At 39.9% G+C, this 17,437-nt stretch overlaps 1 protein-coding gene across 6 annotated transcripts in view; it reads left to right on the top strand.

Annotated features, from left to right (window-relative positions):
- The window catches only part of Inpp4b (inositol polyphosphate-4-phosphatase type II B), a 735,560-nt gene that overhangs the window by 684,071 nt on the left and 34,052 nt on the right, over nt 1-17,437 (top strand). For all 6 annotated transcript variants that reach the window (XM_087900452.1, XM_087900453.1, XM_087900454.1 and 3 more), the window contains 2 exons: nt 2,306-2,418; nt 5,801-5,955. In XM_087900452.1, coding sequence (XP_087756578.1) covers nt 2,306-2,418; nt 5,801-5,955 — 268 coding nt within the window. The remainder of the gene's footprint in view (nt 1-2,305; nt 2,419-5,800; nt 5,956-17,437) is intronic.

The raw sequence follows: 17,437 nt of genomic DNA, 5'->3' as shown, positions 1-17,437 counted from the left end.
ACCCAGAAGGTTTCTCGTAGGGCCCTCTGTACCAGCCTGTCCTCCCAGTCTTGTCCACTCTTCCCATCAGTCCTGGCACCTTCATTGGTGTGTTATAGCTCAGTACACTTTCTTACACCTAATATAGGCTTGGCAATTGTTTTTCTTATTAGATTACAGAGAGTTTAATCTAATAATACATCTTTGTACCACAGACTTTAGATTCTTTCTCTCCTGTTTGTATTCTTATAAGAACGTTATTGTCCTACAATAACACATATTTATTTTAAATGATTAAAAAGCAGTTGAAAAATATATATCATCTTAAAATGATCAGATAACTTCTGCATAAGTGTTTCTTTCTAATTGGTCAGTCTAAACACTGGTGTCTGACTGATAGTGGCCTACCTGACAATGTGATGTTACCTGATTTGTTGTTGTTGTTGTTGTTGTTGCTATTGGTTTGTTTGTTTTTTGTCAACATGTTACAAGTTCGAGTCGTTTGAGAAGTGGGACTTCCAATTGAGCAAACATGTCTAAAAGTTCATCCATTTTCTTAATGATTGATGTAGGGAGGCTCAGCTCAGTGGTGGCGAAGCACTCTGAGAAGGTGTACTAGACGGTGTAAGAAAGAAGGTTGAGCAAGTCACAAGGAACAAACCAATAAGCAGTATTCCTCCAGAATCTCTGCTTCAGCTCTTGCCTCCAGCTTCAGTGGTAAACTGTAATGTAGAAGTTTTAGCAAAGCAAACTCTTCCCTATGTTGCTTTTGGTAATGGTGTTTTATCCCAGCTAGGCGGTTACTTTTGGGGCTTCAAACTTTTTCTTTGAGAATTAGCTTTAGTTCCATGATGAAAATTCCACTTTTGAAACTTAGGACATTTAGTACAATCACGAACATATTTTACACAGATGTTTTACATGTTTTTTTCTGTAACATAAAATATACAATGGAAGAATATTCATTTTATTGTGTTCTCATGATTCCTGAGATGAAATATGACCATTTTCAGTGTGTGTTTGTGTGTGTGTGTGTGTGTCTCTGTGTGTGTGTGCGCGTGTGTGCGTGTGTGCGTGTGTGTGTTTTCACAACCTCTATAGTTCCCTGAGAAACTTTCTTTACTCTCTGGGAACTGTGCCGGGGCCACTCCCTTATGTCGTTTGGCTAATGAAGCATCTGGTGAAAGCTTAGAAATTACAAACTCTTATCACTACTAATGCTAATCTGGGGTAGTTTTATGATTAGGATTGGGAATATCTGCTCAGTGTCTTCCATGTACATAACTGAATAAGCTAGACTTGGACCTTAGGTCTTACGCACCTCCTGTCTTTTAGGCTTAGTCTAGGATTCAAAGAATTCCTCATGCCTCAGTTTGTGAGCTACCTAGTACCTTTTCCTACTATGGGTTACAGATCCAACACTGTTTGTAAGGAGCATTTTTGTCTCCTTCATTGGCTCACATCTCATGATGTGTTGGGAACATTTGGTCTATAATTACCCATTGCCTTCAGCTTTAGTGTGCAGTGTAGGCCATTTGCTCCCCGTGCTTTAGATACTAACACGCACACTTCAGAAAAGCAGCTCATCCCTGGTTCTTCTCTAGTTCTCTCCTGCCATTCGACATTGCCTGTGCCGTTCCCTTCCCTGTCACGCCTGTGCTACGTGACAACAGGGGCTCTTCCTTTTTCTGTAAAAAAAAAAAAAACAAAAAAAAACATTTGGTAATACACGGATATAGTTTTCACTGTCAAATTAGAAAGAGGGCTTCTGGTGTCTGAATAGAACAGTTCACAGAAGCATTTGGAAATCCTATATTAGTCAGTAGTTCCTTCCCAAATAAAAAAGAATCTTACCTGACCCACAATGGCAATAGCATTAAGATGGGGGAAACTTCCTGTTTAGATGCTTGTTTTGTGTTTACAAGCCAAAGTTTCAGATTTCTCTCACACATGATGTCCAACTTAATGTATGGCCTTGATCCAGGCTAGCTGCTTAGTGGCCAAAGGAGATGGGATCTCAAGATGGTTCCAACTTAAGTGGCAGGAAAGAAAAACATTCATGAAAAACGTTTTCCTTGTTGTTTCTCGGGCAGTTTGATGTTACCATAGCTGCAGAGAAGAGGAGGAGAGGAAACTGAAGCACACGTTCAGATAAAGGACAAAATGGAAGGGATTCATGTCATTTCCCTTATGTATTCTTTCCTCCAAAGGACATTTCTTGTTTTGAAAGTTGCGTTTGCAGAAATGTTGCAAGAAAACTCCATAGGAAACTGCTTCATGCTGACCCTGTTTCATGGTTTTCTCCTCTATTTGTTTTCTCCTTTAGATATTTCACATTTCCAAGAACAAAATGATTTAAAAGGATTGTTGGACAGTCTCCATCAAAATATTCAAGCCAAAAAAAGAAAGAATGTAGAGATCATGTGGCTGGCAGCAACAGTAAGCACCTGCGTCCGTCTTTTCTCTGCACACCACGAGCAAGCCTTGGCAGGGACGTGCTGCAGGGTCTGAGTCTGTACCTTGGTTCCTAGATTTCATCTTACATTATCCAGCTAACAAGGCATCATTGCTTTGCTGGTCATCATTTCGGTAGTGGTGGAGAAAGATGAATTCAACATGGAACATATTTCTTACCAACTTTGGGCTTGCTTGTCACTGTGAGGTCAGAAAGAAGTATCTGTGATTCTCTTGGTATTCCATGCTGTGGACAATTGTCAATGTTATATGGCAATCAGAATTTTGAACTACCACTATGGATATGTGATTCCAGCTGTGGGGATCCCTGACTTGAGACTCACAGACATATTGTTCAGTTAATGAGCTCGTAAATGTGTTTGTTCGTTTAGGTATTGGCACAGAGTTTATTGATGATTGATTGCCACGAGGCAATGAGCTGACTGTGCTTGGTTCTCTAGTGCTTAATGGCTCCCTCAGGGTGTGAGATCTGCCTGTTTTCCTGCCTCAATTTCTACATGAATTAACGAGAGACTAATGCTTGTGTTTAAAAGCTCTTTTCCAGCAACTTGAACCAGAGTTCATATTAAATTTATGAATTTTGTTGAAGTCTCAGATCCCAGGACCTTCCTTAGAGAAAGCATACCTTCACCAGGAAAGGTGCCCTGGAGACCTCTGTGATGAGTCTGTGATTGGAGCCTTGGTTCCCACAATGCAGAGTTCAGGTTCATTTGCCCTGCAGCGCACATTTTTCATGCACCATCAAAAGCGTTTAAATCAGCCTTCCTACTATTACCAATGTTATTAGTCACTTCTGGACAAAAGGGAAGGGATAATTTACCATGCAACCACATAAAGTAATCCACCAAGAAGAAGACAGAGGAAAATTTCTGTCGTGCCTACCTGGTGTGCTTGGGAAGAGCATCAGAGGCAACCAAAGCAGGAAACACTGCTTTCAGACAGGCCACTGACACTGCTCACACTCAGCACCACGCCAGTTACAGAGTTCCGTGTGTCTTCAGACACCACCGTGGTTAGCAACTCACAAAAGGTTCACTAAGTTAAGCCTCACGCTATTTTGAATATTTTGCTGAAAGCATAACATCCAGGAATTCTGATCATTTGGAAAATCCTCCAGTATCTGGGGACTCTCTCTCTCTCTCTCTCTCTCTCTCTCTCTCTCTCTCTCTCTCTATATATATATATATATATATATATATATATATATATATATATGGCATTACCTTATTGTATACATAAGATAAAATCATCTGAAAAGATAAAGCAGTGATCGTTTTATGAAAACGTGAATGTATATCTCCTCTCGGTAACTTCTTTTACCTATATGAATATATAAGAACTTCCCATCAATCCGGCCTATTTCTAAAATGTTTTTCTGGTGTTTATACCAATCGCATATGGTTCTTATACAACTCACAGTTGATTGTGTATTCCCTAGCATTGTTGGAAGTTGAAAACTCACTTTCAATATCGGCTTTCAAACCAGAACAACTTAATAATACTCTTAAAATGGAGAAATCGGAAATCCTCCTTGATAGTACCAAAACACTTTTATTCCTGTTTTCTGTTGCCTGTCTTTCTGTCTTCCTAATGAAATACTGCCTTTGTCAGTGCTTCACAGCCTAATTAAAACGCAGTTATTTAATTTTTCTTTATTTAACTAAATAATGAAAGGAAAAATTTAAGAAACCAGATGCTGAGTATGTACAAGCAAGTTTGGATCATTCAAAAGCCGTAGAGAGACTGAGATCAAGACTTTCTTTGCCTACTGCAGAGACACAGCCCACCTCCACTTGGCTTTAAATGTAGGGCATTAACATCTCAAGCAGGAGAGGTACATGGTAAAGTAGTGATATATTTTAAAGAATATTACTTCTTTTAAATACTATATTTCAAATGTATCCATTAAGGTCGATTTTGTTACTATGAATATAGTCACCGTTTGAAAATGTGAAATACAATTTATTTAAAAGAATTAAAATTTTCTAAGCAAAAAGAGATTATATGGTAAAACTATACTCTCATTTTTCTGTAGCTACTTTTATTGGAAATAGAAGGGAGTAAAAACCTGGACTAACAGGGACATATAAATCTTAATTTAAGTACCAAATTACAATTAAAATACAGTGAAAAAAACCCCAATAAAAACTGTATTAATGTTTCTTCTCCAGGCAGGCAGCCTCATTGATCACAAATAATAAAGTGGATGGTTATTGAGTCTCATTCAATTTATCTTAAATGCACATTGATTGGCATTGCTGATGTTGCAGTTAATTATTGGTAGCTCATCTTAGAAAGCAGCGTGGGCTAGCAGTAAAGGAGCAGAGGGGTCTACATGTTAAGCATAAGACAATGAGAAAATGGGTGCTCCTCGGTCAGAGGCTGCTGTCTGTCTTATAGTGCATGTCACTGAGAAACACCAGACACACGGAAGCTAAAAACACAGTGTTTGGACTTAGGCAGACTTGCACTTCCAGCCTGTTCCTGCTCTGCTGTGCACAAGTTACACGGTTACAGACGCTTCCATTTTCCCCACTGTAAAGTGAGGGTAGTCATGGCTTCCACTAGGGTTCATGCTCAGTTCGTTACAAGAATGAATCTCTATCAGCCATTTATAACCCCGTGCTGTGTGACAATCTATGTGAAGTAATGGTAGCCAGTTTAGTGTCCCCGACATTGCCACATAGTCTCTATCTATATAGATATTTTGAAACATAAATTCAAGTCCAGCAAATTCTTTTTATTTGCAATAGGCGAGTTTAATATTTTTTTACTATTTGAGAATTTTGTACATGCGTACAAAGTGTTTTGATCAAATCTACCTCTAATCACTTGCCTCTAATTCCTCCTTGCTACCCTCACCACCACTTTTTCTTCCCAGTGTCAGGTGTTGTTTTTGAACCCTCTGAGTCTGCTCAGTGAATGCATACAGAGCGGTCTAGGGAGCATGAGCAGCCTCGCATATAAAGAGCTATGATGTAAACTGCTCCTCCCGCCCCCAACAGTCATCAATTTCAGTAGTTCCTCTGCTAGGGCTGGGACTTCCAGATCCTCTCAAAAAGGCTTTAGGCAAACATTCAACTGTCGAATCTAAGAACAACATGGCTTGCTTAATTTTCAGCCAAGCTCTTGCTTCTGAGCTGTGAGTGGCATTTGTGCGAATCAGCTGCCCCACGAGCCTTCTCTGTGGGGTCTGTGGTGTTGATAGCCCAGACCTCCCACTCAAAGAAATAAACAAGTTAAAGCCAGCCTTCTACCTCAAACAATGAAAAGGCAATGTGCGTGATTGTACAGGGTAGACGTAGACGGAAGCGCTGGAGTCCTCGTTTCCCCTTGTGTCTTGCAGATTTGTCGCAAACTCAACGGTATCCGCTTCACCTGCTGTAAAAGCGCCAAAGACAGGACCTCGATGTCAGTGACGCTGGAGCAGTGCTCCATCCTGAGGGACGAGCACCAGCTGCACAAAGACTTCTTCCTCCGAGCCTTGGACTGCATGAGAAGGTATCGCACATGTTTTACAACTGCTTTCATGTTAGGGTCACATTGGCTAAATTTTAAAACACATACCTCCTTAGAAGACAAGACACTGAAGGATTTCTTTGTATTTCCACATTTTAAATTTGAAGCATTCCCTCTATTCATTTTGGGCAATAAAAGGAAATACAAGCTTGCATAGTTTCACCTCTTGAGTTAAATGGCTCTATGCAGCTAAGGTGCCCATAGGAGTACATTTTCTTGACATGTTTGAGTATGTACAAATTAACAACCGGTCAAAAGACAAAATCTCTCTAGTCTGAAACTAAGAGATAGTCTACCCATTGCTGGCGCAGTCTGCACTGGTGGCATTCTTCATGAAAAAGGCAGAGTTACTCTGATACTTCAGAGATATGATATTGCAACTCTGCTGACATTTAAAATACTGTGCCCCAAGTCATATCTTGATTAATTTCCACAGTAATTAAATCTGAACTTGAAAGAAGCCATAATGGAAAGGAGTCTCATTCCAAATGTTTATCAGCAAGGATATGTGTTAATATAAAAGTGACAGAGATCAGTGTAGAAGAGGTTTGTGGGCCCCACTGAGGGCTGCTTCCTGCTGCTTCCTGTCTGTCTTTCCATTAGCTGTGCTTTCTTTTCGGTTCTGGGTCTCCCAGTGGAGATACAGATGCATGCTTGCATTGCTGCAATGCCTGCATTTTCCACTAACAAGAGGCTTCCGACGTCTTCTGTTTTACACCTTTTCTTGTCTCCTGCATTTTCATTGTTCAGTAAAGTCCTGTCATCAAGTTTGAGAACCATTTGAGGATGGTTTAGGAGCCTGGCATGAACATCTCAGCCATATAAAATTTATTTTATTGCTATAAATTTCTTTCAAAAATAATCTTTCAGTACTAATGGGGAAAATACTGACTGTGACAATAGACTCTAACTGCAGAAAGGGAGCAGAGATGTCACTACGGATGCCCAGCTAGGAGGAGCACAGCAAATAGGCCAGGGCCACCACAGAACCAGCGGGACTTAACCATCAGATATCTGGAGGATAGAACTGACATTTATTTGTTTAAGATTGGAAGGAAAAATCTCTAAGTTAGAAAGAAATTCTTCAAACAGGTAAATGAAAGGCATGTGTTCCTATACATGCTGAATCCTAGAAATGCATATTTTTGTATTACATAGGTTTGTACATAATTGGTCTTGTATATGAAGCTTATTTGCTCATGATGTGACATTTATGGGACTTGATGATTTGGAATTTTTTTTTAAATCCAGCTGCTAGAGATTTAACCTAAATCAAATATGTCTTTTAAATTTCATGTCTCTATTATTCTGATACTTTTATGTTAATTTTTTTGTGCTAGCTTTCAAATCAGTCAAATCTATCCCTTAGGTTATACATAAAGCAGTTATTTTAGAGTGTAAGGGTTTCTTTGGAAATGAGTGTAGGTGTACACATACTTCAAAAACGTAAGGCATGTTGATTAAAGAAAATATGTAACTGCTATTTCGCTCTTTGGAATTTGGCTTTGTAAGACAAGCTCATAGAAGCATACACTCTATCAGTACAGTACATGGCTCAGAGAGTAGCATGGGAGGTCAGAGGGCAGCACGGAGGTCAGAGGGCAGCACGGGAGGTCAGAGGGCAGCACGGAGGTCAGAGGGCAGCATGGGAGGTCAGAGGGCAGCACGGAGGTCAGAGGGCAGCACAGGAGGTCAGAGGGCAGCACGGGAGGTCAGGAGACGGCAAAGGAAGTCAGGGCAGGGTTTGGAGTCAGTTGGACTAAGTTAGGATTCATGTTTCATCACACACTACCCAGGAACAAGTTCAAATCAATGCTCCTCTGTGGCTCAGGGAAGTTAGTCAGCCTCTTGCCTCACTGTCCTCATCTGTACAACAGTCACGGTAAGAGTAATCACTTCTTGGGAGTGCCTTTGAACAATGCAGAGTGAGTGATGGAAATAAGGACTAACAATGTAAGTTATTAAATAAAAACTAAACATCAAAGCTTATGAAGTTGGTATTCTGATATTTCAGTTTAAGTAAAATCTAAGTATAACCTTTGTAGCTTTATGTTTGGAAATGTTGGGATTTAGCTTTAACTCCAGTACCACATATTAAATCATGTGTTTTACACATTCAGAACAATGAGTCATTAAAAAGGTGTGTGTGTGTTTACAGATGCTAACTATGAAAATAAAACATGTATCAAAAGACGCCTCTGACATCCCTCTGAACACTGCTGGTGCTTAAAGATCTAGTACAGTGTGTCCTTATAAAGAGTCATGATCTTTGATCTCATACAGTCATCTTGAAAATTTCTCCTAACAGACAATAAACCGGATGTCTAGAGTGTTGGCCGTTGAGCACTCAGGACGCATTAGTCCAGCCAGGGATAGGTCTCTAATCACATTCATGTTTGCACTGGTGTCCCCTGAAATTAATTGATCATACGTTAATCACTCAACTTCATTAGTTGAAATAGATATCATGCAAAAAATCATGTTCTTTTAGAACTTCAAGGTTATGCACAAAACTAGAGTGCTTTGTTCCCATTGGCCAATAAAGAGTCAAATGTAATGGCAGAATCATTTCCACATGTTCTGCCATGTTCATCAATGTATGTAGACGCTGAGTGTGTGTGGTGTCTCACCCAGTATAAACTACTATAATATGCAGAGGTATGCAGGTGACAGAACAGCAATGACCCACAGAGGACACCTGTTCTCCCCACACAGACAGCAGTGTCTCAGGAATAAGAACGTCTCACGCTGTTGGTTGATTTTAATTGATCACCAGAACTTTGAAATGGTCATTTTTGGCCATTGAAGTAGGTTATCATTCATGGCAATAAAGCCTTTTTTTAACCTCTTTGCTCCACGGTCTGTGAAGTCCCGCCTCCAGACACTGACTTTGAATGATTATCAGACACCTTCAGGAAGTTATACAATTCCTTCCGTTTAGGTCTGTATAGCTTGTCATTGAGCGATCGTAGGTAGGTGTGGAGAGCAAAACTATTTAAGAACGTGACCAATATTTTAGAATACCACACTGGATTTAATGATGCCTTAAGGTTTTAGTTAACTTGCTTGCTTGCTTGCTTGCATGTGTGTGTGTGTGTGTGTGTGTGTGCACATGCATGTGTGGTGTGTGTGTGTATATGTGTCTCTCTCTGTGTGTACACATGTACAAATGTGCATATGTGTCTTGGTATGTTTATGGAGGTCAAAGGGAAACTTAGGAGAAGAATCTCTCCTTCTACCGTGTGGGTACTCAAGATCAAACTCTGGTCTTAGACTTAGCAGAAGCAGTGTTACCCACTAAGCTTCCCGGTGTTTTAATTGTTATTGTTTGCTTGGTTTTCGTTTTATTTTTTTACTTGCTGCACTTGTAATTTTAATTTATCAACAGTTGCATCTTATTTATCTTTGGATCATTCCAGCCACTTTGTAGGCATTCTCAAAAGTTTGTCAAAGCGATCACAGGTTATTCTCTGTGATGCTGGTAGCGGCAGTGACCTGCAGTTCCCAGTCAGTCAGTCACACAGCTGCAAGGGGGATCAATGCCATGCCTCGTGGTGCTGTGTCACTGCAATATAATTCCCAGCAGGCCAGGGTCATTAAATACCTAAGGCTTGTTGCATTGTCAGCTCATAGTGGTATGCCTGGGACTTGATTGTATTGTTAGTTCATAGTGATTCCTGGGACCTGTTTCTGTCGCATGCTGAACTTGGTCTGCATTACTTTCAGTGGTATGTTCATGACAAGATGATGTGTTTGATTGACATGGGAGATTTTTAGATCCCCTCTTCATGTGGGAAAGGTAGCAAGAAATCTGGGTGCCTCCTTCTCAGTCAGAATCTCTTCGTGGTGACTGTGTATTACAGGCAATGATTAGCATAGCAACCATCACTCTCCATGCCTATCAGAAGATACATAGATCAAATGATCAAAAAGGCAGGAGTTCCAGTAGTTCCAGTAGGAACTTCATCCACTGAGATGAAGTCAAGAATGAGAGCCACTGAAGGTCTCCCTCCTTTAAACCACTTTCAATATGAGTTTACTTACTTAAAAATCAATTTGTATAATTTCCTTGAGCTATGAGATACCTTCTCTAGCCAAAATGTTCCTCATCAAAACTCAGTTTTACAAAATGTATATAATTAGTTGTCTAGTTGTTTGTTGGTTCTACAATTTGGGGAGTTTTTATTTTTATTTTTTAAAAATAGAGTATAGGAATGAGACTTCTATTTCCAATTCTAGAATATCCATTGTTAGCTAAAAGCTACCTTTTCTTGGTGCATTTTTTTTCAGAAATCTAAATTTACATTTGATTAATAGGCATGCATATCCAATCTTTAATAGCTCAACAAAATTGACTGGGTTTAAAAGTTCTCTTTTAACATAATGTATTGGGAAGTTTAAAGGCCACTGTAGAGTAAATTAAAACGAAATGCCATAGAATAATTGTTTCTCTAAACAAGAACCAAGGGCTTATATGTGTGAACAGTATAAATAACATAGAACAGCATATTTTTCAGTTGTCTGCCCTTTGTCATTCTACCATGGCCTTTGAAAGTAAATAGTTGATCAACCAATAACAAGACAGATCAGTGTGAGTATTGGGATACAGCCAGTTGTCTCCATTAAGGCACAGGGCTTAATGATTCTTTTTCAGTAAAAGACCTTATTAGATTTTATGTAAAGTTTGTTTGTGAGTGTGATGTAAATATATGGGTGTGTGTTTTTGCGCATGCAGTTGTGTACTAATGCATGTAGGTACACATGCCTGTGTGTCCAAGAGTGTGAACATGCATGTAGGTGCATGCAGGCCAGAGATTGATATTAGCTGTCTTCTTCAATTGAGTCTCCACCTTATCTTTGGAGACCGGGACTGAACTTGAAGCCTACTAACTGGGTAGACTAGATGGTCAGGACATACCAGGGTTCCACACATCTCAGTCCCCTGACCCACTGGTGCACAGGTCATTTATGCACACCACCATGCCTGGCTTTTATGTAAATGATGGTCCTCATGGTTCTACCACAGGCGGGCATGTTCCTGATTGAGCCATCTCCCTTGCTCCTAGATTTTTATTACCCAATGTAATAACTCATTCCCAGCACATTGTGTCTGATCTTTAACATGGGGGTTATGATTAACTAAATGTTTTACTTTGTTGACTAAGTGACCTCTGAACTCCTGAAGTCTACAGCATTGTTTTGAGGATGCCTTCCTTCTTTTGTAAGACAGCTTCTCAGAAGGGTAGTTCTTTTGTTGTTGAATAGGTAAAGTCCCTCTCTGTTCTTCCACTTCGGTTTAGTTTTCTTCACTTCTGCTGGTCAGATCGGCTTTGTGAGTAGCTAGAATCTCTTTTAGAATTACGGAAATTTGTGAGCACTGACGACCTAAGTGGCTGAAGCTAGCAGATAATTGCATTGTCTTGAAGGTTATGTTAGTAGATTCAGCAGTAGCAAATTTTCAGTTATGAAGTAACAAGAAAATAATTTTGTGGTTGGAATCACCACAATATGAGGAACTGTACTAATGCGTCATAGCATTGAGACACCTCTGTATCAGATGCAACCATGCTGCTACTTATATGTACACATCGTAAATAAACTGTTCAGTGCAAAAAAAGAGAATACCATACATAGGATACATTTTCTGTTAGTGCCGCCATCTTCCTCGAGAGCGCCAGGGACAGATCTCTGTACTGTCTCTGACCAGATCTGTGACCAGGATCAGGAATAACCTCAGAGGGAACACGGTCAGTCATGTGCAGCGGCCTTTATTACAACTCATGCTTTCAGAAGCTCCAGTCCACCATCACTTAACGCCCTTGTTTCGATCCTGCTGAGACAATGCATCATGACTAGGTGTGGGGCGGAGGTGCATGCTCACTGAACGATGGTGTAAAAGATATTAGAGAAGTGGAAGGGGCCAAACTCAGTTTTGTATTTAAAGACAAACCCAATATAATCTAATCTACTTTTAACCTAGGTTCCACCTCCTAATACCACCACAGCTTGGCAACATAGATTTACTAAAAAGACCTGTGGGGGGGTATTCCAGATCCAAGTTATGGCATCCCGTCCTGATGAGTGAAGACTCATCATATTTATGAGACATATTTATGTCTCTCGAGGACTCCCCACAGACTAGGCCCAGTTTCTCTTTCATGATGTCTTGTTATGGAGAGTCGGTGGGTAACTACAGGGTAAGGTGACCTCTGGTCTTTGGACGTTTCTGTCAGGCTCCAGAAGAGTGGAGTGGCAGTGGTTGTTGTGGACATATCTTTTAAAATTGCTTTCACTCTTTAAAACAGGAAAGTGCAGAGGGAAAGTGCAAGAGGCTCAATTGGGTACAGAGAGAAATACAGGTTTCTGACGGGAGTTTGCGGCAGGCTCAGACATTTTCATAAGTCCGTGGTGTGGAGAAGCAGACTCTTTTAGACAAAGAGAGAGGGAAGTCCCAGCAGAGATACAGATGGAATTGCAGTGAATTACAAAAAATGACCAATGGTTTTGCACTTTGGAAGTGAGGTGTAGCAGAAATGTGTCATAGAAAATAACATTCACTGAAGAAGCAAAGATACGGCAGCGTTGGACTGAAGGATCTTCAGGAAAGCAGGCATGGCCACCCCTAGGAAGCCCATGCTTGCCCATGAAGATCAAGGCAGGGGAACAACCGCAGTGCTGCCCAGATGCTGCTTAGCCACCTAACCTGATGATCCTTTCTCCTTCGGTATTTGTATGTTTGTCAACGTAGGTTCTCTTACCCCAGGATGGCCTGGAACCCATTGTATTCAAGGATAACTTTACAATTCTGATCTTCTTGCCTCAGCTTCATGTGCTGTGATTACAGGCATGCACCACCATATCTTCTGTTTGTAGTACTGGGGACCAATTCAGAGCTCCCTGATAGCAGAATAGTTCTCCACCAACCAAGCCACAACCTTAGAATTTCCTACTGAGCTGTCTTCCTATAAGCAGTCCTTGAGCCTCTTCCTGGGTGATGATTTTCTGAATGTACATGAGGCTTGGTGTGATATGTTCCTATTACCCCTTTTCTCATACAGAAATAAATACAACATGATCCAAATAATGCATTAATCTTGGGCCATCTAGAAATGTTTCCTTCCATGAGAGTGCCTTCAGTCATCATAAAAGAGTTTCAATCCCCTTCCTAACTTGAATTCTAAGCGACTCCATTTCTAATCCAATGGAGCACCATGAGTTTCTTCACAAGCCAAAACCCTGCCAGCTTTGCTCCAGAATGGGAGATCACAGATGCTGGAGATGTTCAAATGTCTAGTTTAATATATTTGTGCCCACAGGATCATGGCCGAAAGCCCCGTGTAATTATATACAATTACACCGCATTCTATGCCATTCAGTGAGCACCCCTGAATCCACATGAGCAAGGGTGACATCATTATAGGGAATCAAGAATATAATTTATAAAGCATATCATTTGCAAAATTGGTAGCTTGTTAGCTGTAACAAACCACATGACAATCAGTGGCAGTGCAGCATTGTTTGTGCGGGAATCATTGTTCAAAAACACTTCGGAAGTGAAGCTAGTTCGACAGTGCCTCAGTATGGTACATAAAGTAAGCACAGAACAGTGAGAAAAGGAATGCTGTTTGGAGTTAAGTTACCCAGTTCTCACATCTCTTAATAAGGAGGTCAATTCTAAAAGCTCTTAGACATTTGTCTGTAAAAATGGAATGATGCACATGTGAATGCATGCACTGCGCGCGCACACATACAAACACGCACACGAACACACACACAAACACACACACAGTGGGGCTGGAAAGCATGTGATAGGGTTGAACTGTTTCATGTGGTGCCTTCACAGCTACCCCATCTCAGTATCCAGTATCCTCATGAACATGTAGTAAAATAAACATCCCGAATCACTAACCACAGTACTCGCTACATAGTGAGTCTCAGTAAACATCAAAGGCCGCTGTGCCTCTCACTGTCGCTTGGCAGCAATGATCTCCATTTGCTTTTATCCCTATAAGCTGCTTGTTGTTTTGTCAGAATGGATGCCCATAGGACTGTTTCTGCTAAAGCTCTAAAAAAAGCAGCTGTATTTATTTGTGTATTGTGTGTGTGTGTGTGTGTGCATGCATGCACGTATGTGTGTGTGTGTACATGTATTGGATTCCCTCTTGTTTAAACTAGTCAGAAACTCAGGACCAGTTCTATGAAGCATCCATATCAAATGTGTAGCACTTTTAGGAGCTTTTTGGTTTCACTTTGAATCCATTCACCTCATTCCTAGCTCATTCTTATGGCATGACCTTCCCATTTATCCTTTGCTTTGAATTTTTCATTCTTATAACTTGGTGAATTTGTTATACTCACTTTAATCGTTCTTAAATTGAGTGCAAGTACTTAACAATAAAGGAAGGAGAGGCATGCCTTTCCAATCAACACTGAGTATTACTAATGCAGTAGTACTTAGTATTAATAAGTTTAATTTGCTCTAAACTTCAAGCAAATCTAGTCTCTTACACTTACATGTGTGTGTTTTCAAAATTGTGCATACTCTAAACTATTTGAGAAACAAAGCCCCAATGCCTTGACATGCCTAGGCGTTTGCCAGTCACCTTGACAACACGTTTGTTCTTGAACGTGGAACAGCGATGTCTACCATCTTTTGTTCACTTTCTGTTTCTTAACTTTGCAACATAAACTGTTATAATTCTTATAACCTGAGATTTTATTTGAGCCTGTGAATATTTTTCCTCTTAAAGAGACCAGAACAAGAGACAGGGGCCTGTGAGAGCTGCCAAGAGTATTAGTAGTGACGGATAAGAGAAGCAATTACTCTCCCCTCTGTAGAAATGAGCTGGGTTTCAGCAGCTGCTGCTGAAATAAACGGCTTTTTGGAAAGTCCACAGCATCTCTAGCCACTATAAAGAATAAAAATTACCTTAGACAATACAAAATCCATATTATGCACAGAGTAGTGGTATACTTTATTAAGCATTTCATGGTAAAGTTAACGACACCTGGTCACGTACAGATGAGTGCATCATGACCACAGAATGTTTCCTGTTGGGTGGCTTTTCGGGGCCCAAGCTCCAACTGTGTTTAATAGGTTAGTGTTTTGCTTTCAATGGTTTGGCTAAACGCATGCAATTTTAACAAGTATATTAATAACTTGAAGTTTGGTGATAAATTGTGCAGTCCCTGAACAGAGGATCGAGCCTATTTTTATAAGCTTAATAATGAATACAAATGAGATTGCTGGAAATAGATATGACCCAGGCCCATGTAACTTTGCATTGCAATAACTTGGTCGTGAAATTTTAGCTTTGAAAGTTCCACTCACGATCTGCAGGCATCGTGTCTAATTAGAACTCAGTTCGAAACCAGAGAGCTTTTGTGAGGGAGGAGTTAAATGTATCTATTTTTAGAAAATCGCACAATTTTGATATTCATATTAACCACTGTAACCTGCTCTGATGCAGTGCTTAAGAGTCTTTCTTTCATAAATTAAAATTTCATACTGCAGAGGTTATGGTTTCAAATCATAATGGAAAACGGACGCTATCTTCTTTTTCTATTTAGGGCAAGGTAAAGGAATATCATGGCTCTTTGCAGTCTGCCCTATATAGTTTTATGATCAATGTGAGCATGGTTACTCTGCTACCTTTAGCTATAGCCCTTGAATAGCAAAGAACGGGGTTATATTAATAACCTTGTAGCAGGTGCTGAGATGAAAGTGAAGAATACTCCATTTTAGGAGCCTTAGAATTTTGGGGATGCTAGCACAAAAATACTTGGCCAAAGTCTATCTTTTTCTTTTAAATTGGAGCCCAGTTTGAAAGGCAGTAGGCACGCTGGATGTCTTTGCTGCTGCTAATGTTCAGGAAGGCTGGGAAGAGTGGCACACAGCAGAATCTGGAGGAAAGGAAGGGGTGGTGTAATTAGGGTAACTGCAAAAGCAAGTTACGTTGTCTTCACACATTTCTGAATGTTGTTGAACTCCGATAATTTTCATCAGGTTTGGTAAATTATCGCAAGAGTTTTATTTAACTGATTTAAAACAATGAAAAAGAAACAAAAATTAAAAGGATCTTAGAATCTAGAACGATATGTGCAGTTAATAAAGGAGGTCTACCACAAGTGTTACTCTTTGTTTGGTTTCCATGTGGTAGGACTATCTGTGAATTCTGTCTTCCGCTTAGGGCTGAGATGTCACGGCCCACATGTGTGGCCCCCACACAGGTGATGCTCTCCCTATAAGCTAACAGTCGAGCTGTGCTGCCTTCCACGTGTCTAAAGGAGAATGTTCCACAGTGAAGGCTAGATGGCATGGCACAGATGCAGGTTTCTCCCAGTAGAAAGTGCGCAGCATTTGATACTTTTAGCAAGCCCCCGGAGAAGCATACAGCATAAAGCAATGCATCTTCTCAAATACAAAATAAGATTCAGTATATCAAATGGACACAAAAATCTTACTCAACTACTTCAACAAATGTAAATGTCTTTCCCATTATTTCATCATATACATGTGAAGTCTATTAATATTTTTTCCTATTAAATTAGTGTGATGAAGCAAAGTAGGTATCATTTTCCCCAAACTTCACAATATTTTAAAGAACAATTATCTCATCATTAGTTTTAGTCTGTGCATTGTTCTTTCAGTAACCCTTTGGGATTTTTCTGTTGAGGATTCTGTGTTGAATATAAGTGAATAGTTGAAGTTTCTGTGAGATTTGATGGTGTGGGTTTGATGGGGGCAGGGCTGTTGAGTGATGTGGGGTTTCTGGGGTTTCTCATGCATCTGAACTGTTTCTGCTCTCTGAAGGGGTGCTTCTCTGAGCAGCAAAGAGAATTTATCTAGAATTTAGTTTAGATCTTTGTGTCTGAGAGAATGGTATAAAGCCACTTACTTTTGGAAACATTGAAAGATTTATAATCCAAATAGAATACTTGAAATTAAAAAAGGAATTGAAATAGGCTCCTTAAATGTTACTCTTTGATTTGCTCTGGAGACCAAAGCTATAGATTTAAGCAATATATAAAATGTAGTTCGTTCACGTAAATAATAATCTACACAAAATTAGATAAGTACAAAATAATTTGAGGGTTTCTTTTGAGTAAACCTAACTTGATTGTGTTTGTAAGCTTATTCACATCACCTAGTCATTGTGACTGTCCTTATTAGAGCCTTAGACCCTTACAGTAACTAAATTTAATTTAATACTGACTTTTAAGCTTTCCAGTATTGCTGTATCTTATTAACGTGAGGCAAAGTTGAGGAAAGTACTGTAAACAGATGCATTCACATTCCTTGATTGTCTTGTTCTTTGTTTCCATGAGTTGGTGAACCGCTATGTATCTTTGGTGGCAGAAAAAGCCTATTTACTAATGTCCTGAGTATTCCTCTTCCATCGGTCAGCTTCAGACTCCTTTTGTTTCTGCGTGCTTGTACCTTTCCATGGTAAGGTTATTTTAC

The sequence above is a fragment of the Myodes glareolus genome, chromosome 22, assembly GCF_982192425.1.
Source record: "Myodes glareolus chromosome 22, mMyoGla1.1, whole genome shotgun sequence".
NCBI lineage: Eukaryota > Metazoa > Chordata > Mammalia > Rodentia > Cricetidae > Myodes > Myodes glareolus.
This window is presented reverse-complemented; position numbering and strand designations above follow the sequence as displayed.